Below are 26,383 nucleotides of genomic sequence, written 5' to 3'. Positions count from 1 at the left end.
CAGCTGTTGAGCGGAGCCACTAGTTTAAAAGAAATAATAAATCCCTTTCAGTTGAAGCTCCAAGGCTGTTGGTTGAGATTAAAAATGATCGCTGCAGCAGTGGCTTCCTTCGCTGAGGGGTTTGAACTAGACAGAGCTCAAGGTCCTGTTTTATCCTGTTAACTATACACTTGTGTTTTAAAACTTAGTCCTGAGCCAGACTCAGTAGCTGAGGGAGGCAAAAGGAAGAGGAGAGCAAAAGATGCAGGAAGTATCAGGCTGAGAAAGTGGCCAGATGTGATTAATAAAGATCTCCCCGAGAATCACTGAAATCTTTTTCTCATGAAGGAGGGAGATTCCAAAATCCCTTGCAACTTTACTACTAGCAAGCTGCTGAATTCTGTGGTTTGGATTAGACCAACTCCCTATTCCTATTTTCAAGTTAACTTCCACCTCCTGTTTAAGGTTTCTGCAGTTTTATTGACCCCAGATGTCAACAGCCCTGAATACCTCCATTTGAAGCCATTTCAGGCACTTTGTGAAATGGGCTTCTAGTTTGTGTACCCCCACCCCTGCCAAAAAAGAGGTCCATTTGGCCAAGATAGGCTTCCCACTCCTGATACAGCGTGATAGGCCAAGGCTGCAATCCTGTGCACACTTACCTGGGAGTAAGCTAGGGAGATAATGGACACGTCACCCTGGCACCTGAGGAACATGCAAGGTAAAAGGTAAAGGACCCCTGGATGGTTAAGTCCAGTCAAAGGCGACTATGGGGTGCAGTGTTCATCTGGCTTTTCAGGCTGAGGGAGCCAACATTTGTCCACAGACAGCTTTCCACGTCATGTGGCCGGCATGACTAAACTGCTTCTGGTGCAATGGAACATGGTGACAAAAGCCAGAGCGCACGGGAATGCCATTTACCTTCCCGCCACAGTGGTACCTATCTATCTAATTGCACTGGTATGCTTTTGAAGGTTGGCAGAAGCTGGGACTGAGCAAAGGGAGCTCACCCCATGGAGCAGATTCCAACCACGACCTTCCGATCAGCAAGCCCAAGAGGCTCAGTGGTTTAGAAACAGTGGTTAATTAACAGAAACTTAACACAACAAAGCTCTGCAGGCCACATAGGAATTTCACAGGCCATCTGAGTGCACATTCAGCAACAAGCCAGTAAGGGGCGGGGAGTGCAGACAATATGCTGAAACTTATCCCAGGAGCTAGAGTTTTTAGTTACTGTTTTTTTAAGGCAAGAAGCAGATACTTGCAGGGATCCAAATTGTGCCAAATATATTCCATGTGCAATAAAAGAAACCACATTGTGCCTCATATCCAAACAGCGAGGTCTTTTAAGTCTTGCTTTGCTGATTTTTAAAATGCCCGACAACCAGCTTTACAACTCCAAAATATGAAGGATTTTTGAAGGTTTTCATTTGGCAATAAGCTATTCACACAAAGCCTCCCCTCCTCCACCAACAATTCTTTTATTAAAAATTGCTTCCGTTTTTTGCTTGCTGCTCCCTCCCTTGCATGAGACATGTAGTTTGATCTGGTGTCATGTTTAATCCTTTTCAAGGCTTTAAGTCAGGGGTGGGCAACCTATGGCCCTCCAGATGGTGATGGGCTCCAGCTGCCATCAGCCCAACCAGCATGTTGAATGGTTAGAGATGATGGGTGTCAAGAGCCCAGCAACTTCTGGAGGTGCAATGTCTCTGTTTTAAGCATTCATAGGAATGCTATGTTAAGAAGAAGAAGAAGAAGAAGAAGAAGAAGAAGAAGAAGAAGAGGAGGAGTTTGGATTTGATATCCCGCTTTATCACTACCCTAAGGAGTCTCAAAGCGGCTCACATTCTCCTTTCCCTTCCTCCCCCACAACAGACACCCTGTGAGGTGAGTGGGGCTGAGAGACTTCAGAGAAGTGTGACTGGCCCAAGGTCACCCAGCAGCTGCATGTGGAGGAGCGGAGACACGAACCCGGTTCCCCAGATTACAAGTCTACTGCTCTTAACCACTACACCACACTGTTAAGATACTTCCTCCCCCCCCCCAAGAGCTGATAACATGTAAGTTGCTGCGATACTGAAGGAAAAAGAAAATTTTAGGTGAGAAATACCTGATTTTGGATTTAAAAAAAAAAAAAAATGAAAAAATTAATTTCCTTGCAACATCCCCCCCCTTCAACAATTCTGTGTTTGAGATCTTCTCTTATTTTGGAAATAAATGTAAAAGCTGGCTTGTATACAGCCACTCACTTGGTCACCAAAAGCAAGAATCGTCTCCAGCTGAACAAGCAAGGAACGTTTTGAAAACTGAGAAAGAACCAGTTCTTGTTTAAAAGCTGCTGCTATATCAGATTTGAGAGGCAATAGGGCAAGGCCCAATCTCCATCAGCTTACTTAGGACTGTAGTTTGGGTCCCTCCCCTCCCAGAACTGCCTCCCTCTGTGATTGTTCTATCAATGTGATGTTATTCAAGAACTGATACCAGGATCTGCCCTTCCCCATCTCCCCTCCCCTCCCTGTTTCTGTTATGTCTATCAGACTGTACATTACATTGTTTGAAAATGTAAGTCACCATGGTGAAGGGCAGTAATTAAATAATAAGGAAGTGTAGTTAGGCAGGGTAAGAAGCACTGTGGGTCCTTGCAGACTTACAGTGGTGCCTCGCAAGACGAAAAGAATCCGTTCTGTGATTCTCTTCGTCTAGCGGTTTTTTCGTCTTGCGAAGCAAGCCCATTAGCGGATTAGCGCTATTAGCGGCTTATCTGCTGATCGGATCAGCTGATAAGCGGCTTAGCGGCTTAGAAAAAGGGGGGGGGGAAACCAGCAGGAACTCGCAAGGCATTGTCGTCTTGCGAAGCAAGCCCATAGGAAATTTGTTTTGCGAAGCACCTCCAAAACGGAAAACTCTTTCGTCTAGCGAGTTTTCCGTCTTGCGAGGCATTCGTCTTGCGGGGCACCACTGTATTAGCGAGGCTGAAGGGAAAAAATGTCACCCCCTTATCAAAATAATAATAAACACAAGCACAACTTCAACACATAATTTCAGAAAAGATCAAGAGAACAAGTGTCGTATTTTCAGGTAACTCTTTAAAACAGCAAAGAAAGCCCCACTGTCCAAACTGCGCATCTGAGGGGAGCTCTCACCCGTAGGAGACAGTCTTGGAATTTGTCTCTGCCAGAGGCGACAGGCTCACCTTTAGCCAAGAGATGTCTCCCACCCTCCCGCAAACACTCAACAACAGGTAGGCGCCAAAGTCCAGAGCGTACAGGACAGCCAACAAGGGTCAGCAGGTCCCAAACAACACGATTTGTCCCAAACAGGACTTGTTTGGAATAATTACACAACAGCTGATATGCCAGCACAGAAGGTATATATGTATATATATATACACAAGGCATGGTCCACGAACGTTGCCACCCATCCTCTCCACAGGGCCGGTGGGCACGTCGCCTGTGCCCAGAGTCGAGGAGCCGCTGCTTTCTACGTCAGCATGAAAGGACAGTCCCAATGTTTCCAGAAAGTTCCACCAAGTTGGGGTTGATGCCGATCCTGGAGACAGCAGCACAAGGAATGATGAGTGGGTGGGGTGCCAAGATGCCAGAGCCGCTCGCTGACTAGCGAGGGGTTTGAAAGGAACAAGAGGCTGTGTACGAAAGGTCCCAGCACATAGGCCTCTTTCTCCAGCGTTGATCAGTTACCCAAAACAAATCCATGCTAATTCTGCTTCCCCCTCACTCCAAGCCAAACCCCAGGGACTATACATTCTGCGCCCAAATGATGCAAATTCTACAAGTGCATTTTGTTTAATTTTATTCTAATAGGCAGTCCCAAAAGTGTTAAAAATTCTGCGAGCGAGCTAGAGGGCACAGAGGAGGTGGAATGAAGGTGCAGAGAGGATTTTGGCCTGATTTTGGCATCCTCATGGGAAGAACAGAACCCTACCCCTTGCCCATCGTAGGAACATGAGACCCAGTGTGATCTAGGGGATATAACAATGTCCTCACAGGTGGGAGATCTGGATTTAAAATCCAACATCTGCCATGGACACTCTGGGTAAGCCACAGATTTTTCTCAAAAAGATATACACACTGTGCTCCTTCGCTTGCTTTCTCTCGCTATACTGCTCTCAGCTCACTCTAATTTTCATGGGTGTGCCTTCCTCACACCAGCAGTTTTCCTCCCAAACCTACTCAAGGCCAACATAATATAAACAGGGCTGCAGAGGTCTAATTTTAACATCAACAGGGACACACAGATGGTGTGCAGAGCAGAACCTATGTGTTTAGCCAGGATTTATGTTGGGGGGGAGGGCAGAACTGAGCTATCTGTGGCGCGATTTGTCAGCTAGTTAAGTATTTTTTTTTATTTACTTGATGGGGGGCAGTTGCCACTCCACCCCACCCATGGCAGAACCCTACTGTGATCTGTGGCTAAGCTCCCTGAAGTTCTGAAGGTGTTTCCTGCTTGGCAGGGGGTTGGACTCAGTGGCCCTTGTGGTCTCTTCCAACTCTATGATTCTATGATTCTTCTTCCAGCCTGGCTGTTATTACCAGAATCAACCCTGGCTGAAGTAAAAAATGCCTGAAGCATGAGGCGGGAAAGGCTTGGCTCTTCTCATCAGCATGCTCTCTTTGATGTAAACAAACAAACAAACAAACAAACAAACAGCCCCCCTCTTGAAATGTGAATGGTCCAAACACAAGAGCAAACCTAAAACATTATGGGCCCTTCATCACATCAATTTTGGTCCAAGGAATGAAATTACTATGATGCAAGATGCAGTGGTAGAATTCTGGACTGTGTTACTACAGATTGCAGGTGCCAGTGGGGATCTTATTTGTGAATGTTCTCCCACGTAAGACAACCAACAGACCTGCTTGTATCAACGTTAGGCGAGCACCGTCATTACACTGTTTTAAACACCTTTTAAAAGCAGCAAGCCTATCCCAACATATAATTTAGTTGTATTTGTTTTTAAATTTTTGCTAATTTAATTTATGCTAATTTTATCTGTATATCACTGATAATTATTTCACACTGTTTGTGTACACCACTTAAGAGAGTTTTGATTAAGCAGTATAAATTCTTCTAAACAAATAAATGCAGCAGTCTAGCACATCAGGGGGAAAGATTTGCTGTAGCTCTCTTCCTGACATGCTTGTTTATTACATGCCTGGATATGGAGTTTGTTATTATTAATGTTATTTAAACCCACACAACATATTGTCATCAAATAAAAACAAAGCCCCTCTCTGCAAGCATTTTGAAGTGGTACAGTCCAGGACTCTACCAACTCACTCATTCTGTGTAATGTGCAGATTGACTTGAACTTTCTAACCCAGCCAATTCAAATGCAGGTCTCTAACACAGCCTTCTTCTTCCCCATGCCTCTGTTCCCAACTCCTTCCAGCAAGAAATTCCATTCAAAATGTCATCTCAGAATGCCCAGCACTTTGCATCCTGGGTCAAGATCACACTGTGAGACGGTTTGCTCCGAGAGATGAGGACGCTTTCTCCACAATTGCTGGACCAGGCAGAAACAACACACCATTCCTGGAGACACAGTGGCCGGGAGCAAGATCAGTCATTGGTGATGCCCTTGGCCCGCAGTTCCTCTTGCACCCGAGCAAGGTATGTAGGATCAGGGTAGCCAAACCTGGTGAGAAACGGAGATCAAATGTCATAAACTTATTTCAAGGCCCTGGCAATTTAGCTGTGTTTTACCACTTAGGTCAGTGATTTTCCAGATTTTCCACTTCTGCCTGAGCATGGGGAACTGTGGGGAGGGGCTGGGGGTGGGGAGGACTCACTGCCCAGAGAAAACTAGCATATCAGGGGCATAAACTCAGCCCCCAGGGAACCTCCCATCCTTCTTTCTCTGGGGTTCAGGAAAACCAACTACGCACCTGGAACTTGAGCAAAAGGGTCCCAGAGTGGTCATGTGACAGAAGATGAATGTTAATGGAGCCAGAGAAAGCTCTTGCTTATTGCTGCCAGCTTCCTGAGGACTCTGTAATGTCTCTTAAACCCCACAGTTCTGGTTCTTGGAGTAGCTTGCTGAGAACCCAAACCCTTTTCCAAGCAGCCTCTAAAGTACTCGCCTACCCTTGGTGACCCAACCTTCAATGCCACCATACTTATTCCCCCTCCCTCTCCCCCACCCCACAACTCCATGACAGGTCCTTACAGCTGCGGTCCACCGGTGCAATTGGTTTTGTGATGGATGTCGTTCCAGGTGATGACGTTGGCTCGGCCTGTGGTCATGGAGGTGCCGATGGTGAAAGTGAGGCGTTGGTCAAAGGCCTTGCGGAACAGCGCCAGCACCTTGTTGCCTTCGGGGCAGTCGGGCAGGTAGGCCACACGAGTGGTGCCTGGGTAGCGGATGCCAGGGTTGGGGTGCTCCACCTGCAAAAGGTGAGCCAGGCATGGCAAGGAGAATCCATTGTTAACCTAAGAAGGCTGGTGAACTGGAAGGGCTGGGAAGCCAGGGACAAGTGCCTGCTCTAATCCTGAACCTGCTGACTATGGTTTAGATCACCCTGCTTCCCCTGAGGCCTCTTGGTCTTCTGCAGAAATCTAAGATTTTTGGGATTCCTGAAGGCAGCAGCAGGAGGGAAAATGACACACCTCAGCTACCATTTTAAATCTTCTACCAGATTTTTGGGGGAGCAAGAGGGCAGACCAAAACACGAGCTATTTATCACTTTCAAAGCAGGATTTCATTCTCTGCTACAATGCAGCACTCCATGAATGCATCAGGATGCGCATGGAACCAGGTGCATGTACCGTATTTTTCACCCTATAGGACGCACTTTTCCCCCTCCAAAAATGAAGGGGAAATGTGTGTGCATCCTATGGGGCGAATGCAGGCTTTCGCTGAAGCCTGAAAAGCGAGAGGGGTCGGTGCGCACCAACCTCTCTCGCTCTCCAGGCTTCAGGAAGCTATCCGCAAGCCTGGGGAGCCCGGCGCAACTTCCTGCCGGGCTCCCCAGGCTTGCGGACAGCAGCCTGCTTCCCAAAGTCTGGGACGCACAGCAGAGCGCGCCCAGGCTTCGGGCAGATATCCGCAAGCCTGGGGAGACCGGCGGGAGTTCCCGCCGGGCTCCCAAGGCTTGCGGATAGCAGCCTGTTCTGGGGGCTGGGGTCGGGGGAAGGTCAGGCTTCCCCCGCCCCAGCCCCGCGCCTGGGGGGGGGAAATAACCCCCCCTTTATCCCCCCCCCAAAAAACTAGGTGCGCCCTATAGGGTGAAAAATACAGTAATTAAGATCAGGGCAGCTGAACAGTCACACAGAATGAGAGCGAGGAGGATGTGGCAGACTGAACCTCCAGCTTTGGTGTCTGACTCCTCCTCTTAGCCACGCAGTCCACTGAGAGGAGACTCATTACCAGTCACCATCTCTCAGGCCCACTCCTACCACACAGGGCTGTTGTGGGGATATAAGTCCCTTTGAGGAAGGGTGGAATACAAATGCAATGAACAACAATTAAATTGGGTGGCAATAGAAAAACACTATTTGGCACATTTCCCAAAGTTCAATGAATACACATTTGCATTCTACATACCATCAAGAGAGTTCATTGCGATCGACAGAAATAATGCAGGGGGAGAAACTATACCTTGAACATATAGCATTAAAAATGACTTTATATTGGTGCCAGCAGGGCAGGGAGCCACTTAGCAGAGCCAGCAGAAAGGCCCACAAATGCAGCAGTCACATTTGGGAACAAGTGAATAAGCACACACCACCATCTAAAAGAGGCTCCACTCTGTGGATGGTGTGACCATTAAGTCCATGGTCCAAAATCACCTGACCAACTCTGGGACTTTATTATATTATCCTCCACTGACTGCAAAAAGCATTTTTATTCCAGTAACAAACACAACAGCTGCTAATAACAGAGCTTCCATTTGCATACTGGGAACCTGAAGAGAAGACACTGTGAAAGCTCAATAAAATATAAAAAATTAAGGTTTTATAGACATGTCCTCAGGCACACTCATGAAATTCCACACACCTGATTCTACCAAATACAAAGTAGGAAATGCCATGAAAAACCATTTTGGAAAAGGAAGTATCTGTGGGATTGAGTGTGGGTATGTATGAATATTTTTAAGGATTGTATGAAATATATGTTTGTATATTCGTAATATGTATGTATTAATGTTGCATTATTTTAACAATAAAATATTTGTGTGGTTAAATTTTTTTTAAAAGAAAAAAAGAAAAAAACCCATTTTGCTTTATCCCAAAGCTTTGGAAACTTTTTAGATATTGTACTCTTTATCCCAAAATGGTGTTTTTCTTGACTGAAAGTTACTTTGGCTGGCTGGATCGCCACATGCTCTGACTTTGGCAATCCATCTGCTGGGGAGCACGGTCACTTCTCTGTTCACTCTACTTCTCTGCTTTCTTTTTTCTTTTCTGTTTTCTTTTCTCAGTCACTTCTCTTTTTTCTTCACTTCCCTCTGTAGCCCCCTAGTCTTGTGCAATGGCACCCGCCTTACAATATTTTCACCTGGGGCCCTCTTGGAATATCCTGGGGCCCCCAGGGGGCCATATGGCCCCTGGTTGAGAAACACTGCTGTACCCTATGTTCTCAGCTCTCCTCCAGGAAGGAGAAGACACCATTCACCTTCAATCTACATGCAACCCACTCAAAGGTTTTTCTTTTCCCATCCCCTTCCAATGTCCAGCTTCAAGGCTCCTCTCAAATCCTCACATTGTCTCTACACCCTGAATTGTCCTATCACTCCAGCTCCCACAGAACTAAGAGTCATCAGGAAGAGGGAATCCTGTCACTATAGCCCGTTTTGCATGTTAGTAGCACCTACAATTATCCCCAGTGTGAAGAGGAACACAAGGCTGTGCTTGCTGGCGGTTCCCACTCTGGCCCCACTTGAACTATACAAATAAAGCAGAATCATGTCACGGGTTCCCCTAAAGTACAGTGGTACCCCGCAAGACGAATGCCTCGCAAGACGGAAAACCCGCAAGACGAAAGGGTTTTCTGTTTTGGAGGCGCTTCGCAAGACGAATTTCCCTATGGGCTTGCATCGCAAGACGAAAGCCCATAGGGAAATGCTGGCGGTCGGGAGCAAAGACTTTCGCCCACAGCCGGCCTTCAGAAGAGGACCTCTTCTGAAGGACGGCGGGGGGCAAAAGTCTTTGCTCCCCCCCCGCCTGCCTCCCCCCGCCTGCCCCGGGCGATCTTAAAATGCTGGCGGGCGGGAGCGAAGCGTTCGCTGCCGACCCCCAGCATTTTAAAATCTCCAAGGGACAGCAGAGAAGTCTCTGTCCCGGGGAGATTTTAAAATGCTGGGGGTCGGGAGCGAAGCGCTGCCGACCCACAGCATTTTAAAACGCTGTTCCGAATCGGGGGGCGGGAACAGCTGCCCCATCCGCCCCACTTCGGAACGATGTTCCGAAGGGGGGAGGTGGGGCGGGAACAGCTGCCCCATCCGCCCCACTTCGGAACGATGTTCCAAAGGGGGGAGGTGGGGCGGGAACAGCTGCCCCATCCGCCCCACTTCGGAACGATGTTCCGAAGGGGGGAGGGGGGCGGGAACAGCTGCCCCAGCCGCCCCACTTCGGAACGATGTTCCGAAGGGGGGAGGGGGGCGGGAACAGCTGCCCCAGCCGCCCCACTTCGGAACGATGTTCCGAAGTGGGGAGGTCGGGCGGGAACAGCTGCCCCAGCCGCCCCACTTCGGAACGATGTTCCGAAGGGGGGAGGGGGGCGGGGACAGCTGCCCCATCCGCCCCACTTCGGAACGATGTTCCGAAGGGGGGAGGGGGGCGGGAACAGCTGCCCCATCCGCCCCACTTCGGAACGATGTTCCGAAGGGGGGAGGGGGGCGGGAACAGCTGCCCCAGCCGCCCCACTTCGGAACGATGTTCCGAAGGGGGGAGGGGGGCGGGAACAGCTGCCCCATCCGCCCCACTTCGGAACGATGTTCCGAAGGGGGGAGGGGGGCGGGAACAGCTGCCCCAGCCGCCCCACTTCGGAACGATGTTCCGAAGTGGGGAGGTCGGGCGGGAACAGCTGCCCCATCCGCCCCACTTCGGAACGATGTTCCGAAGGGGGGAGGGGGGCGGGGACAGCTGCCCCAGCCGCCCCACTTCGGAACGATGTTCCGAAGGGGGGAGGTGGGGCGGGAACAGCTGCCCCATCCGCCCCACTTCGGAACGATGTTCCGAAGGGGGGAGGGGGGCGGGAACAGCTGCCCCAGCCGCCCCACTTCGGAACGATGTTCCGAAGTGGGGAGGTCGGGCGGGAACAGCTGCCCCATCCGCCCCACTTCGGAACGATGTTCCGAAGGGGGGAGGGGGGCGGGGACAGCTGCCCCATCCGCCCCACTTCGGAACGATGTTCCGAAGGGGGGAGGTGGGGCGGGAACAGCTGCCCCATCCGCCCCACTTCGGAACGATGTTCCGAAGGGGGGAGGTGGGGCGGGAACAGCTGCCCCATCCGCCCCACTTCGGAACGATGTTCCGAAGGGGGGAGGGGGGCGGGAACAGCTGCCCCAGCCGCCCCACTTCGGAACGATGTTCCGAAGTGGGGAGGTCGGGCGGGAACAGCTGCCCCAGCCGCCCCACTTCGGAACGATGTTCCGAAGGGGGGAGGGGGGCGGGGACAGCTGCCCCATCCGCCCCACTTCGGAACGATGTTCCGAAGGGGGGAGGTGGGGCGGGAACAGCTGCCCCAGCCGCCCCACTTCGGAACGATGTTCCGAAGGGGGGAGGGGGGCGGGAACAGCTGCCCCAGCCGCCCCACTTCGGAACGATGTTCCGAAGTGGGGAGGTCGGGCGGGAACAGCTGCCCCAGCCGCCCCACTTCGGAACGATGTTCCGAAGGGGGGCGGGGACACCTGCCGCCGCCGCCCCACTTCGGAACAGCTTTCCGAAGTGGGGCGGGGGGCCGGGGACACCTGCCGCCGCCGCCCCACTTCGGAACAGCTTTCCGAAGTGGGGCGGGGGGCCGGGGACACCTGCCGCCGCCGCCCCACTTCGGAACAGCTTTCCGAAGTGGGGCGGGGGGCCGGGGACACCTGCCGCCGCCGCCCCACTTCGGAACAGCTTTCCGAAGTGGGGCGGGGGGCCGGGGACACCTGCCGCCGCCGCCCCACTTCGGAACAGCTTTCCGAAGTGGGGCGGGGGGCCTGGGACACCTGCCGCCGCCGCCCCACTTCGGAACAGCTTTCCGAAGTGGGGCGGGGGGCCGGGGACACCTGCCGCCGCCGCCCCACTTCGGAACAGCTTTCCGAAGTGGGGCGGGGGGCCGGGGACACCTGCCGCCGCCGCCCCACTTCGGAACAGCTTTCCGAAGTGGGGCGGGGGGCCGGGGACACCTGCCGCCGCCGCCCCACTTCGGAACAGCTTTCCGAAGTGGGGCGGGGGGCCGGGGACACCTGCCGCCGCCGCCCCACTTCGGAACAGCTTTCCGAAGTGGGGCGGGGGGCCGGGGACACCTGCCGCCGCCGCCCCACTTCGGAACAGCTTTCCGAAGTGGGGCGGGGGGCCGGGGACACCTGCCGCCGCCGCCCCACTTCGGAACAGCTTTCCGAAGTGGGGCGGGGGGCCGGGGACACCTGCCGCCGCCGCCCCACTTCGGAACAGCTTTCCGAAGTGGGGCGGGGGGCCGGGGACACCTGCCGCCGCCGCCCCACTTCGGAACAGCTTTCCGAAGTGGGGCGGGGGGCCGGGGACACCTGCCGCCGCCGCCCCACTTCGGAACAGCTTTCCGAAGTGGGGCGGGGGGCCGGGACACCTGTCCCATCCGCCCCACTTCGGAAAGCTGTTCCGAAGTGGGGCAGGGGGCGGGAACACCTTCTGAAGGCGGGCAGGGGGCGAAAGTCTTTGTCCCCCCTGCCTGCCTTCCCAGGGGCTTTTAAATCGCCCCGGACAGCGGAGAAGTCCTCCGCTGTCCGGGGCGATTTAAAATGCCGCCCGCCAGCATTTTAAGATAGCCCCGCACAGCGGAGAAGTCCTCCGCTGTCCCAGGGCTTTTTAAAATGCTGGGGGTGGGAAGAAAAGCCCCCCAGCCTTCAGAAGAGGTCCGGGGACAGACTGTCCCCGGACCTGGCCTGAAGGTGGTTTCCCTAGGAACGCATTAATTGATTTTCAATGCATTCCTATGGGAAACCGTGCATCGCAAGACGAAAAACCCGCAAGACGAAGAGAATTGCGGAACGAATTAATTTCGTCTTGCGAGGCACCACTGTATCCTGGGAACTGTAGTTTGTTAGATGACCCCTATTCCCCTCACTGAGCTACAATTTCCAGAGTGGCTTAACAAACACTTGAAGAGGGAATATTGGTCTCAGCACCCTTAACAAACAACAGCTCCCAGAAGTCTTTGCAGGAAGCCATGGCTGTTGAAAGTGGCATGACACTGCTTTAAATGTAGAGTGCGGATGACACCCCTGTCACAATCCACGCATTGGTTAGGGAAATCAGAAGCAGAAAGCCTGCTCTGTGTGCCCTTGTGGGATTTAGGAGTCTGAGCAATCAGGGGCTTAAATTGTGCCTACGCGAATGCAGCAGGGCTCCCCACTTTAGACACAACACGAGGACAGCAGGGAGGCTGGGCTGGCAGCCAACACAACACCAGACGAGAGAGCCAGTGAGTTTGGCCTTGCTCTCCCACTCAGACAATGATAATAGGTGACTAATCCTATGCAAGTTTACACAGAATTTAGCAGGTCTCATTCCCATGTGACTGTGCACAGGACTGCAGTCAAGAAATATTAAGTGTGTGGGATGGGGGGCAGCACAGACAGAAGCAGGGTCAATTGCCATCAAGTTCTATAGAGCAAAGTGAGGCTGCAAACAGTATTGCTGGGGGGGGGGGCAAAGCTGCCTTCCTCCGAATAACAAGGGGGCAAGCAGGAACAGGGTTTAGATTCCCATCCCAATGGTGCTTCTCAGAAACCCCTTTTAGCATGACCCACAAAAGCAAATAAACAACAGCCACGAATACAGATAGAGACCCTACTTACTCCTTGTATGCCAGGTGGGAAGACATACTGGATGATGATGGTGCCATATTTCTCATAGCCAGGGAGGAGCAGGCTTGAGTCCTTGGAGACCAGCATGCGCCCGTTCTCCGGCTGGTTGCCCACCAGTTGCCCATAGAAACGCCCACACATAGGGCAGGCCTTCTTGACTTGCAAGGCCCGAGTGATGCAGTCCTCGCAGAAGGAGTGCTTGCACTTCTCCAGAGTCTTAATGTTCTGGATCTCCCCCAAACAGATGGGGCACTGGCTGTCCTGTTCCTCCTCCCCTCCCCGCGAGCAGCTGGCCACACCTCCGCTGCCGCTGACCACTCTGGACCCGGAGGTCTGCTGCCCTCTGGATATCAACGCGGCCCCTCGGCGGTGGAGCTCCACAGCGCCGTGCTCTCGGCTCTTCTCCATTAAGGCCATGCAGCCCATCAGCTCGCTCTGGCGCTGGGCCTTCTTCAGCTCCTTCTCCGTCTCCTTGAGCAGCGCCTTGAGGGCCTTGCGGGCCAGGTAGAGGCCGTTGCTCGGCCCGTGGGCAGGCAGGGTGATCTGCAGCACGTAGATCTCAGAGGTCTCGCCATCAATCAAGATGCCGACCTTGTTCTCCTCCTTCAGCTTCACCAGCTTGGCTGGGCTTTCCTTGGTCAAGAAGTCCCAGACGTGTTTATTTACCGTGAGCCTATTCTTGGTGGTGCCTCCGCAAGCGGCCATCCTGGATAAAACAAACGATACTGGAGAGAGAGAGAGAAAGGAAGAAGAGCGTCATCAGAGCTGCAGAAAGTGGCTCCAGGCAGGATTAAAGACGACCAGACACTCACATTCAGCCCTTCTCATCATCGGAACAAAGCTGGTCAGGACTTGAAGGCTGTTATTGGTCTGCTCTGATAAAAGTTCTTTTGGCTTTGCTGAGCATGACATATACTAGAAACCCATTAGCAGACCCCCAGATATTCAAAATCCCTTCGTCTTTGTTCTGATTCAACACATCCGTACTACCTAATCCCATCTTAATACAACCCTGTGTCAAGCACTCCCAGAATGTTTGAATAATCAGAAATCTAACTAGGTTGGGGGAACCCAGGATTTCAACAGCTCGTTTTAATATTATGAATCGGGTGGGGAGAGGAAGGGGATGAATGCGTGCATCATGTGCAGTTCTGCCCTGACAGAAGGCTTAGCCCGGGGGGGGGGGGAGGCAACTTACACACGTTCTTGTTGGGCTTCAGCTTGCATCATTCCTAGCCAGCAATGCCAGTGGTCAGGGATGATGGGATTTGGGAGTCCAGTAATATCTGAGGCCTGCAGGCTCCCCATCCCTGATTTAAGCGGTTACAGCTATAGTGGATTGCCTGGATTTTGTTTGTTTCAAGACCAGCCTACTGCTGCACAGTGTTGCTGTCCTTCCCATCACCCCCCACCTGATTTCTCTGAGTCCATGAAGATGCAGGGTAAGAGACATAACAAGCACAGGGAGCTGCCTTTCACAAGGTCACACTCTTTGCCATCTGGCCTTGCACCGCCTGGCTGACAAACAGCTCTACAGGGTCTTAAGGAGAGGCCTGTCTGCTCCCAGGTTATATTTTAAGTGGAAATGCCAGGAGGGATTGAATAGGATGCCTTCCCCATGCGAAGCTGTGGGTCTTCCCTGGAGACTGAGTCATGCACAGAGCACTTCCACTTTGTGGCAAGTGACCAGCCGTTCCCACACTGCAACTTCCTTCTAGTCAATTAGTGTGCAAAGCAGTCAAATGTTTAAAGCATCAGCTGCACAACAAGGCATGGCCTTCGTCCTGACTTTAGGACAAAGGGTAGAATTCAATGTTGGGCTGAGTGGGGTATGCATGCATGGAACGAGAGCCACTTGTGCAACAGGACTCTGCCCCCTCTCTCCTTCCCAAGTGCACTGCCAAAACCTGTTCTAGGGGTTCCCCCAACCCTCCAGAGCACATTTTGGTGGTGCGGGGGGAGTACCCCACTGTGCAAGTGGACATTGTCCCATGCATTCAACTATTAAACTATAAAGACTGCAGGGTTTTGAAATAAAGGACATCCATTATGATCTTGTTCTGAAATGGCCAACAAGCCTTTCAAAATAAATCTGTACTATCTACTCCTTTAAGGGGCATTTGGCAAGCTTAAGCAGAGCATTACTGGGTAATTAGAATCCACCAGCAATCCATGAGGAATAAAAGATTAGTAAAAAAGATTTCAAAGCCTTTTGAGAGACACCATCTTGGAGAGGAATCCAGAGAGACAGCCTAACAGGACAGAGGAGGTGGAATATACCCAGCTCTTAATAGCCAAAGTATATTACAACCCCAAGCATATTTATTCAAAAGACATCCTCAAAAAGTTCAGCTTGTTCTCTTATAAACTGCTTTTGAAACATCTGGAAATGGGGTTATCGTATTATTTTATATATATATAAATTACCACTGAAAGAACACCTGCAAAAAGTTTGCTTTTTCAAGTGCATAAAATGCTGCTTTTTAAATGTTTGACATTGTGGAGTTGTTCCCTATCTTTCTAAAATGTCAGCATAATTTGTTGTTTTTAATTGTTGCTTTGATGTCTTTCACTGATTTCTCCAGCACAGTTCTCACAGGGCACCCTGGGGTAGCCAGGCATCTTAGACATAACTGCCCTTAGTATGTGATAAGACAGAGGCAGCTTTATTGTGAGAGACTGCCTTATCTCTAACATGCCCAGTAAGTCACTGAGTTCCACAGGGGAGTTTTTCCTTCAAGCTCCCCACATCAGATATCAGAAGCCTGCTCCAATGGAACTCAGAAGAGTTGCTACTAGTGTGGCTGCCTCTGTTCTGTGGGAAAGTTTTCCTGTCAAGACACGACAGGTGTCCACTAGCTGTACTTTCTGGAAAAAATTGAAACTATTTTTGTTTCAACAAGCTAAACGAAAAGGCCTCTGCCTAAATGTTCATTCTGTGATGTTTTGAAACCTACACTCTGTTCTTTTTGTGCTGTGGTGCTTTGAGAAATGCATGTGGAAGGTGATCCACAAATTAATAAATAACAGCCGCAAGTATGAAAGAGAATGACCCTGAATAATAGAAAAAACTTAACTAAAACTAGGCAGCCATCAAATACCTACTATGCATGCTGGAGGAAAGAGGTAAGTGGCCAGAGGACGTTGAATTTGTCATTTCTCAGAATATAAGAAGCAAAATAAAACTGCCCCTGAAGCTGTTCCTGTTATGATGTGTGGAAAGGGTACTATCCTGCTTGCAGGCGTCCCACAGGTATTTGGTTGGCTACTGTGAGAGTCGAATGCTAGACCACATCCATCTGATCTAGGCAGACTCATCCTATGTGGTCCCTTGGCCCACGACTTCTATTCCAAGCACAGAAGCCATGCAGGGTGGAGCCTGCCCCTGAATTGTTATTATTATTAAAAATTATTATGAATTACCTAACACAGTCAAAGCCGAATAGCAGAGAAGTGGCTTCCCAGATGCCCTTGCTAAATCTGCCTCCACTGCCATTTGCCCTAGGCATCCCCTACTCTTCCTGGGCCTGATGGGGTTACAATAGAATTTTGGTGCCTGGGAGTCTAACAATCTCCAGAATCAGACACAAATTCACTGGGTGTGTCTTTGGCAGTGGCAAGTGGTGCCCTCAAGGCAGGGCCATTGGGCAGAAGACCAGGGCTCCACTCAGGAGAACAGGTAGGAAGGCCACACCCCAATGCAGCAGGGCTTGCTTACTGAATTCACTTTAAAATGTAAGTAATACACCTTACCATCCCCTCTCCTCCAGATCATTAAACCCAGACTGAGGGCTACAAGCCCAGAGTCTGAAATGACTTAGCCCAATCGCTTTCTCAATCCGTCCCACAGATGGTCCAGGAATCAGTGTGTTTTTACATGAGTAGAATGTGTCCTTTTATTTAAAATGCATCTCTGGGTTATTTGTGGGGCCTGCCTGGTGTATTTACATGAGTAGAATGTGTGCTTTTATTTAAAATGCATCTCTGAGTTATTTGTGGGGCATAGGAATTCGTTCATTCCCCCCCAAAAAAGTATAGTCCGGCCCCCCACAAGGTCTGAGGGACAGTGGACCGGCCCCCTGCTGAAAACGTTTACTGACCCCTGAATTAGGATTACCCTCATCCATTTCCCCACTTTTTTTTTTTTTAGTGAATAAATGCTCAATTACAGATAGCTGTTTTCAGGAAGAATGGGATAAAGGACCCTGTGATTTTAGTGTATGCCACCCCGAGGTTGATGGCGTTCCTCCCTGCTTTTCTGAAGAGCGGCATAGAAATTCTCAGAATAACATACAGTTAAGAATGCCATGTAAAATACATGGAGAGTAATAACCAGCTGCCAAGGCAGCCATGAAAGCAAGGATTTAACACAACTCTGGTGAAACTGCAACAGAATTGTGACAAGTGTGAAACATTATGACCAGCGTCTATGATTTGCAGCGGTCTTCTTTCTACACAGTGGCCCCTATCCAGCTGGTGGTCACTGCATCTGGGCTTTACATTTAAAATGAATCAATACATTAATTTTAGTTATACGTTCTACTCCACTGCCTCATTTTTTTCTGCACTTTGGAGTTTTCATTTTAATACCTCCAAGCAAACATTTTAAAAAATCTCCATCACCACCCCACACCCCCAAACTGGGCATTAAAAACAGTTCATAGGCAGACTGAAACCCCAGAACCAACAGCAGAACTCAACTCTTGTTCCCAGACAAATACACACTCACAATAAATTAACCTGTTCAAGCAGACTTTGCAAGCCTTGTGCCCTGCAGATGTTATGGACTACAACTTCCACCAGCCCCCAGCCAGCCCATCTAGCAGCAGTTGGTAGAAGTTACAGTCCAAAACATCTGCAGGGCACAAGGCTGGCAAAGGCTGTGTTAGAATAATCAGCCACCTTCATCCAACTAGACTCAAGATACACCTCTTTGGCATGACCAGGAGGTTAGAGATGGGCCGGCCACTGGTCGTGGCCCTCCAGATGTTACTGGTCTCCATTTCCCATCAACCCTGACCATTGACCATACTGGATGGGGCTGGTGGGAGTTGGGAGTCCAATGGCATCTGGAGGGCTACAGGTTGCCAACCCTTGTAGCAATGTCTGAGATATGAAGAAGAGCACATTGCCCTCTCAAAGCAGGGGGGGATGTGCCACATGGGAGATGTGCACAGTTACCTTCCCAAAGTTTAGAGGGAAAATAGCAAGTCTGCCTGTTGCCTTCTCTCTCTCTCTCTCTCTCTCACACACACACACACACACAAATGTTCTCAGAACCACACAGCAGTGGTATAGTGTTAAATTTTGATGTTCAGGCAATCTTCATACCCATGTACTATACACCCCAAGACTATACAACCAAAAATCAAATTTTGACCAATGCAACCATTATTACTCCAAAACCAAGCCAGTTCCCCCCCCTCAGCCCCAACCCCTAGCCTTGCTTAACGTTCAGCCCAGTGAAGTATTCTAGTGGCCTCAAAAACTTGCTCACTATTTCGTGAAAGTTCCATTAGTCCTAACTACGGGATTCTGGAATGCCACTCCTGCCAGTTTACCCCTTGGACACACATGCAACTTACCTGCTCCTCTCCTTTGTTAATTCGGTGGGTTTCTCTCTGGGTGGAAAAGAACGCTTCCTAATCTGGCATGCAGAGGATTAGCTCATAGCACCCCAAAGAGAGGACACCATCACCTTTGCCCTGACGCTAAGGGGCAATTGATTTGGTCCCTTCCCCGGAGTTGCCCAGAAAGAAGAGGGGTGCTTTTGCGTCGAGGCCTCAGGCAGAAGGATGCACCCCTACGGGCGACGATGGCAGAGTCAAGGGGCCTTTGGAGCTAATGGGAGGATGTGGAATTCACGTCCGTGGGACACAAAAGAACCCCAAGAGGAGAGAGGGAGAGGGGGGAGAGAGAGAGAGAGAGAGAGAGAGAGAGAGAGAGAGAAGGAGGGAGGGAGAGGTTTCCTTCCCCCGCGCCGGAGATCGCAGCACCGTACCTGGCGAGCCCATGGGAGAAGCTGAGCGCGAGGACCAGCCGGATGTGGGAGTTCAGCTGAGCTGCGAATCAGAAACTGCAAAGGGAAAGAAGGGGGCGGGTTAGGTCGCGGCTGCGCCGAGAGGGAAATTGCGCGATATTTTTAGCTGCCGCGGACGAGCTTCTCTTCTTGCGCCCGAGCGCAGCGCTCCATCCAGAAGCGCGCCTGGGCAAGCGCGTCCTCAAGCCTGAGACAAGGCCTTCACCTTCAATATCCCAAAAAACCTTTTCGTCTTGCCTGTTTGCTGCCAAGAAGCAAATCCTCCTGAGTTCAATGTGTCTCACTACCTAGTGAGTTTTAAGATTGCCGTCTTGCCTCACATTACCCCGGCATTTCCATTCTCCTTTTGGGCGCAATCCTAGGTACGCTTACCTGGAAGTAAACCACGCAGAACTCAGCCATGCACAGGATTGCACTGGAAAGAACTAGGGCAGATCAGCATTTGCTTCTGCACTTGAAGTGCAACCCTGTCTTTGTCTACCAGTGAGTTTAAAGGGGTAACACCCTCAATTAAGAGGGTTATAGGATTGCAGCCTTACAGTGCTTATGAAGTTCAATGAGAGTTAGTTGCTTGTGTGTTTAGATTGCAGCTTTAGTGATTTGTAAAATTCGGCCTAATAAAGGATTTTTTTCACTGAGCCTTTTGGGATGCAGAAATTATTCGCTCCAGAATTTGTCTTCAGAGCACGAGTCCAAATTTAGAATTTATGCAATAGTTTTATTCTTATTTCACTACAACATATATATTCTGACTTCTGTGTGATATTAGATGAGCTAGCAACACCATTTTAAACTGCAAATGCAAAAGGTGCCACTGTGTGTGTGTGTGTGTGTGTGTGTGTGAACCTGCCCTTACCATCATGTACTGGCCACAGCTCTTCCTTACACACCCAAAGAACAAAGCTTAAGATGGGCTAGTGGTTAGATTAGACCTATCTGTAGCCCAGAAGCTGGTTTTGAATGCTCATTCTAAGGCATCCTTGCCTGTTCTGCTAGCAGAGACCATTAAAATAATCACTTAAGAGCCTTCTCCCAATTACATCAGTACTGCCCCATTCTACTGCATTATTATTGCCTCATCTGCACTATACATTTAAATCAGTATCGCTCCACTTTAAACAGTCATGGCTTCCAGGGCCATCTTAAGCATATCTGGCACCGTGGTGCAAAGCTCCCTCCAGCACCGGTGCCCCCCCCATTCCCAAGAGTTTTTTAGGAAGGACGGCACTGCTGGTGGGCCTGGAGGAGGTGGGCAGCAGCTGGAGGGTGGCTCCTCCCACGGGGAAGAGGCGGAGGCTGGAAACAGCACCTCCTGGCTCAGCTGGCCACTTTGTGCCATGGTGGTCACAGCAGACGGAGGCTCCGGGCACAGAGCTGCTTTGGTGTGGCATGGCGGAGGCAGGCGAGGGCGGTGAGCTGATGCTAGGAGATGCCGCGTCCAGCCTCTGCCTCTTCCCTGGCACCCTCCAGAACGTGGCGCCCTGGTGCCCCGCGCCACTAGCCTCTATGGGTAAGACGCCCCAATGGCTTTCCCCAAAGTATCCTTGAGTTTGTTAAGGGTACTGAGAGTTGTTAGGAGATCCCCCATTCCCACCACAGAGCTGAAAACCGATCCCCAAGGATGATGGCAGGGTCATATCACTGTACAGAGTTGCTGGGAGCTATGTAGAATACCCTGGCGTGGCGTGCTCTGGTCCATGGGGTCATGAAGAGTCGGACACAACTAAACGACTAAACAACAACAAGAACATGTAGAATACCCAGCGCAGACCTGGAAGAGGAAGAGGTCTACTGACATCCTGACTGGAGCTCTTCCTCGTGCAACCCTTGGATGACCTCAGACATGGCTGGAAAATGCTTTTGGTGGCGTCGTGTGGGTGGGTGCTGCAATTCATCAAAAGTTTCTTTGCCTGGAAGAGAGCCTTACTTCACCATTTCCAAAGCCAATCGTGCAGGGACATTAGTTGGTTCGTGAGAAAAAGCCACCATTCCACCTATTTTGCGAAAGCTTGAACAAATCTGCAACAACTGCCTATGTAGCAAGCTCAACTCACCTGGATTTCCTTCCAGTTCTGGGGGTAGACCAGGTACAAATCTCACTTGCAGGGCTCTCTACCTAAGTAAGGGGAGTGTTTTCATGGATGTAATGTTGTAACTTGCTCTTGGATCCCTTTGTAGGCATGAAGAGCAGGCTATAAATATCTGAAGTAATTAGTAAGTTTTATTGGAGAGGGCTATAGCTCAGCGGTAGAGCACATGCCTTGCCTGAAAAAGGCTCCGGGTTCCACCCCTCGTGTTGGGGAGACTCTCCTGACATCCTGCCTGTCAGTGTCAACAATACTGAGCCAGGCTGGTGGTTGCAGCCAATGGTCTGACTTGGTATAAGGCAGCTTCCTATGTTCCTAAATGCTAAGATCCCGGGCGCTGCAAAGCTTCCTTGTCCAGGAAGTCTTTATGGAGCCTTTGCCTGGACCAAATTGGGGAGGGGGAAACAAGAAGGAGTGAGGGCAAGAGATGGTGAGCCAACTCTCTTCCTGCTGCATGGGTCACTAGGGATCACCACACCACCCTTTCCAAATACACTAGAGCTGAGCAAACAAAACAAAAACCCACCGAGATCACACAAAAATCAAGTAGGCCTATGCAGTCACTTGTGGTTTGGATCTTGAAGGAGCAAACCCAGCTCATAATGAGTTCAACTCTACAACTAAACAGTTGAGAACTCTACTACGACAACAACAACAACCAACCAACCACACAGTTTTCCATCACCACAGGCCAGGCACCATACAGGAAACACTACTAACTCAATCCTAACAGCTGCACTGAGTCATTATTGGCTCTTTAGTAGGGGAAAAACACCACCACAGGATTTGGGAATATTGGATATGCCTTGAAAGATCACAGGGGAACAGTTGGGGTGGGGTGATCTTCCATGTCTATTTTCTGGTACCATCAGTATGGAGGCCAAGGCATTTACCCTTTGTGAACAGCAACATCACAGGTAGCCTTTAATCCAGCAAATATGGGACAGCCAGTGAGGGCAGTCCAGTAGCAAAGGACCCAATCTTAGAATCATAGAGTTGGAAAGGACCCAAGGGTCATCTAGTCCAACCCCCTGCAAGGAATCTCAGATAAAGCATCCAGGACACATGGCCATCCAACCTCTGCTTAAAAGCCTTCAAAGAAGGAGAGTCCACAACCTGCCAAGGGAGACCGTTCCACTGTCAAACAGCTCTTACCTTCAGAAAGTTCTTCCTGATGTTTAGTCGGAATCTCCTATCTTGTAACTTGAAGGCATTAGTTCAAGTCCTACCATCCAGAGCAGGAGAAAACAAGCTTGCTCCATTTTCTTTGTGATAGCCCTTGAGATATTTGAGGATGGCTATCATATCTCCTCTCAGTCTGCTTTCCCCCCCAGGCTAAGCATACCCAGCTCCTTCAACCTTTCCTCATAAGGCTTGGTTTCCAGATCCTTGATCATCTTGGTTGCCCTCCTCGACACATGTCAACATCCTTCTTAACTTTCCAGAACTGGAAACAGTATTCCAGGTGTGGCCTGACCAAGGCAGAATATAGTGGTACTATTACTTCCCTTGATTTGGACACTATGTTGATGCCGCCTAAAATAGCATTAGCTTTTCTTTGCTGCTGCATCACACTGTTGACTCATGTTAAGCTTGTGGTCCACCAAGACGCCTAGAACCTTTTCACATGTACTACTAGTAAGCCAGGTGTCCTCCATTCTATATTTGTGCATCTGGTTCTCCCTGCCTAAGTGCAGAACCTGACATTTGTCCCTACTGAAATTCATTTTGTTAGCTTGTGCCCAGTTCTCCAATCTGTTAAAGTCATTTTGAATTCTGATTCTGTCTTCTGTGTTAGCTACCCCTCCCAGTTTGGTGTCATGAGCAGATTTGATGAGCATCTCCTCAATTCCTTCATCCAAGACATGTATAAAGGCGTTGAACAACAACAGGCCCAGGACACAACCTTGCGGCACCCCACTTGTCACTTTTCCCCAGGGTGACAAGGAACCATTAATTAAGACTCTTTGGGTTTGGTCAGTCCACCAGCTACAAATCCACTTAACAGTTACCTTGTTTACTCCACATTTTACCGGATTCTTTACAAGAATATTATGGGGGGGGGGTGTTTCAATTTATATTTCTGTCACTTGAGAATGGGGAATTTTAGCATGCATGGCTTTCCTCACCTTTGTGTCCTGATGAGAAATCATGCTTGCTAAAAGGGTTATTATTTTTTGCATAGCCATTAAGTGTACAGCAGCCCTGCCCCCTATTGCATCTGGACACTTCTACCTATGTGACCTTGGGCACAGCAGGGCCTTTACATTTCAACAGGCCTCACCTGTACAATAAGGATAAAAGGCCCCAGCCCACTGCCATTGCGATGGAGGAAAAAGGAAAACAAACATGGAGTGGAGGGGGGAAGAGAAGAAAAGAAAGCCACTGCAATTGGGTGGGGTTGGGGAGTGAGAGAGAAAATCGCCTTTCAGGACGGCTCCATGCCCCTGGGTATGTGGGGGCCAGAGAGATTTCTATATCAATCCATTTCCTTCCCCCCCCCCCGCCCAATCTGGGTGCAGCTGCCAGTCTCACCAGGCTGCCTCCTCCATTCACCAGGGGTTGTTTATCAAAGAGGAGGCCCAGCAGCCTTCACTCCCTTGAAGAAACCGGGATAAAAACGGAACAAAGGGGAAGGGCGGGGGGGGGAGTTGGGGTGAAAGACAATGCCTGGGAAAATAAGGCTTTATTTCTCCATTCCTCTTCGACACGTCCCCGGCCCGGAGCGCGCATCAACAGAGCTTCATCCCCATCCCCGCCCCAGCTCCAAAAAGCCCCCCACCCCACTGCACCCCGCCCTGTTTTGCAGAGCCCTTCCCCGCCACCCTCAGGGCGAAAGACCCGAAACCCGGCGCGCAACAGGGAATGACCAAAGGTGTCCATATCCGCACCTTCGCCTGATGAGAAACAAGGTGGGCAGGTAAGTTTCCTCCTCACTTGACCCAGTTCTGCCTCGGCCCAAGGCCGCCTCGCCGAGGGAGGCGGATGAAAAGCTCTTTCCCTGCCCGCCTCCGCGATTCGGAGACGCCTGACAGGTAGACGAGCAGGCGGCGCGACGGGCTCGTCGTTACATAAAGCCCCGCAAACAAAAAGCCCCTCCGTGTGTGTGTCCCCCCCCCCAAAGATGAGGGAACCCATTTGGTTCCGTGCCCCCCCCCGCCGCCGACGCCTGTGTGTGTACACAACGCAACCGCACGCGCGCACACCCGCCCGCCCTCCCCTCCAAGCAAGCCTCCGAGGCAACACCCCGCGGCAAAGCCAGCTGGCAGCACACAATGAAGATGCTGCTGGCCTCGACGGCCGCGCGAATATGCAGACGAGGCCCGGCCAATGCACCACATTCTCGCCCTTCTTTTAACTGAGCCGAGAAAAAGCAGCAGCAACTGCAGCGCCAGCCCCCCGCCCGCCGCGCAATGCCCGCCGCCCGCCGCGCTCCCCGCGCAAAAAGCGCCGCGCGCGCCCGCCCGCTCCTCTCCCCCGGAGGCGGCGGCACCCACCATAGCGGAGCACCCGAGGCTGGCGAGGAAACTCCGTCCATCGGAAGCTTGGCCCGGGCGGCGAAGGCGGAGGAGCGAGCGAGCGAGCGGAGGACGAGGCGGCCTTTGGCGCGCCCGAGGTGGCGGCGCGGGGAAGCGCGCCCAGGTGCCGCGGGGTTGCTGCTGCCGCCGCCGCCGCCGCTCAGCGCCGCGCTCCCCGCCAAGCAGCCATCGCCGGGCGCGTCACGTGGCGCCCGCTTGGTGCCGGAATGGTGGTCATAGCCATAGCAACACCGCGACGTGGCTGCGGAGAGAGCGCCGGGCCCGGCTGGCTGCGCGCGCGGGAGAGGTGGGCGGCGGGAAGGAGGGGGAAGAAGCGGCGGCAGCAGCAGCAGCTCCGGGGTCCTCACGACATCCTCCTCTCACGGCCGCCCCCCAGCTCGGAAGGGGCGACGCAGCCCGATCCTATCGCTGCGCCCGCTTGCTCAGAAACACCCCCCCCCCCGTTACTGGCACCCGCGCCCAGTAAATTGGCAGCCCCTCTCCCTGCAACGCCTCTCCCCGCCCGCCTGGCTCTGCTTTTATCCCGAAGAGTGATGGGGGAGCTCTTACAATAACAATCGTTACAGGTGCAACCCCGCGCGCCCTCACTCGAGAATAAACCCCAGGGAACTGGGCAGAAATAAACCCGTGTAGAGGAATGGCACACTGCTCTGTATTGCAAGTGCCATGGAGCTCCAGGCAATCTTGTGATGACGCCACTCCTGTGGAAGCTTGCTCAGAAGTAAACCTGGAGGTGTCCTGTGCAGCTTCTGTCTTCTTCTCCATAATCTTCACAATCCCTTCCTAAGCATAGGTTGGCGTTACCCTTCTATAGTAGTAGATCAGCAAGGCAGACATAGGCCTATCTAGCTGCTTGCCTAAGGCCAGCTGGCAAGTCTGCAACTGGGACAAGATTTGAATCCAGGAACTTCTTGGCTCACATCCTCGGCTACTACACCAGCTCTCAGGCTAGCTATACTAATTTTCTGAATGGCTATAAAGATTGGCAGCAATGAATAGCAAGGAGGCCATAGTAATGGGTATTTGGGCACTCCGTTTTAATTTATTTAGGCTCACTGCATTCCACCCAGGCACTCTTCATGTTCCATGGAGGTGGGCACTTGGAAAAGCAAGAGACAGCATTTACATCTAATAACAGGAGAGCGCGCTCCAGAAGCACGGGCCAGCCTCTCAGTCTATTGCATTCAAAGATGTTAAAACAGTATATGGGTTTATTTGATCAACTACACAGCCTGAGGGTTGCTTCTAGTCTGCACTAAATTCTGCACTACCGTTGCAAAGGATGGTAGTCTTTCTGGATGCATGAACACAAGATTTATTATGTATGAAGCCTGAGAGTGAATGAGGCACCATGGCACTCGGAAAAGGCAGGGCAGCCAACAACCAGTGCACAGGTTCCAAAACTATTTTCAGTGAGAAAGTTCAAGCCAGGACAGTTACGGTAAGCAGCACATAATAAAGGCAAGTGCATCCCAAGTAATATGGGCATCATCTTCCCCCTAATTAATCCTGGCTGCCAGCAGTAATAATGATTTTTGTGTCCAGAACCATCGCCATGGCCAGTACAGGCATGCAAAGCGACCAATATTAGGGCTTGTGTAAGATCCGCCCCCCCCCCAGCATTTTCTCTGTGCTACTGGGGTACAGTTTTTAGTCCAAACGAGCAAGAGCAGCCTTGTCCTTCCACTGGGCTTCTCCCATACTGGCAGAATAGGAGCAGCTCAGGTA

At 51.1% G+C, this 26,383-nt stretch overlaps 1 protein-coding gene across 1 annotated transcript; it reads right to left on the bottom strand.

The window, feature by feature from the left end:
* Positions 1 to 3,048: 3,048 nt before the first annotated feature.
* Positions 3,049 to 24,725, bottom strand: DTX3 (deltex E3 ubiquitin ligase 3). The gene is given in 8 exon segments (XM_083489474.1): positions 3,049 to 5,635; positions 6,167 to 6,384; positions 12,981 to 13,259; positions 13,262 to 13,341; positions 13,344 to 13,397; positions 13,400 to 13,714; positions 18,991 to 19,065; positions 24,614 to 24,725. Coding segments are annotated over 7 exon segments (1,035 nt in total). The 5' UTR covers positions 19,004 to 19,065; positions 24,614 to 24,725; the 3' UTR covers positions 3,049 to 5,559.
* Positions 24,726 to 26,383: the final 1,658 nt, after the last annotated feature.

The sequence above is a fragment of the Podarcis liolepis genome (genome assembly GCF_965112155.1).
Source record: "Podarcis liolepis genome assembly, chromosome: 2".
Classification (NCBI taxonomy): Eukaryota; Metazoa; Chordata; class Lepidosauria; order Squamata; family Lacertidae; genus Podarcis; species Podarcis liolepis.
The sequence above is the reverse complement of the archived record's forward strand: the minus strand, read 5'-3'. Positions and strand labels throughout refer to the sequence as shown.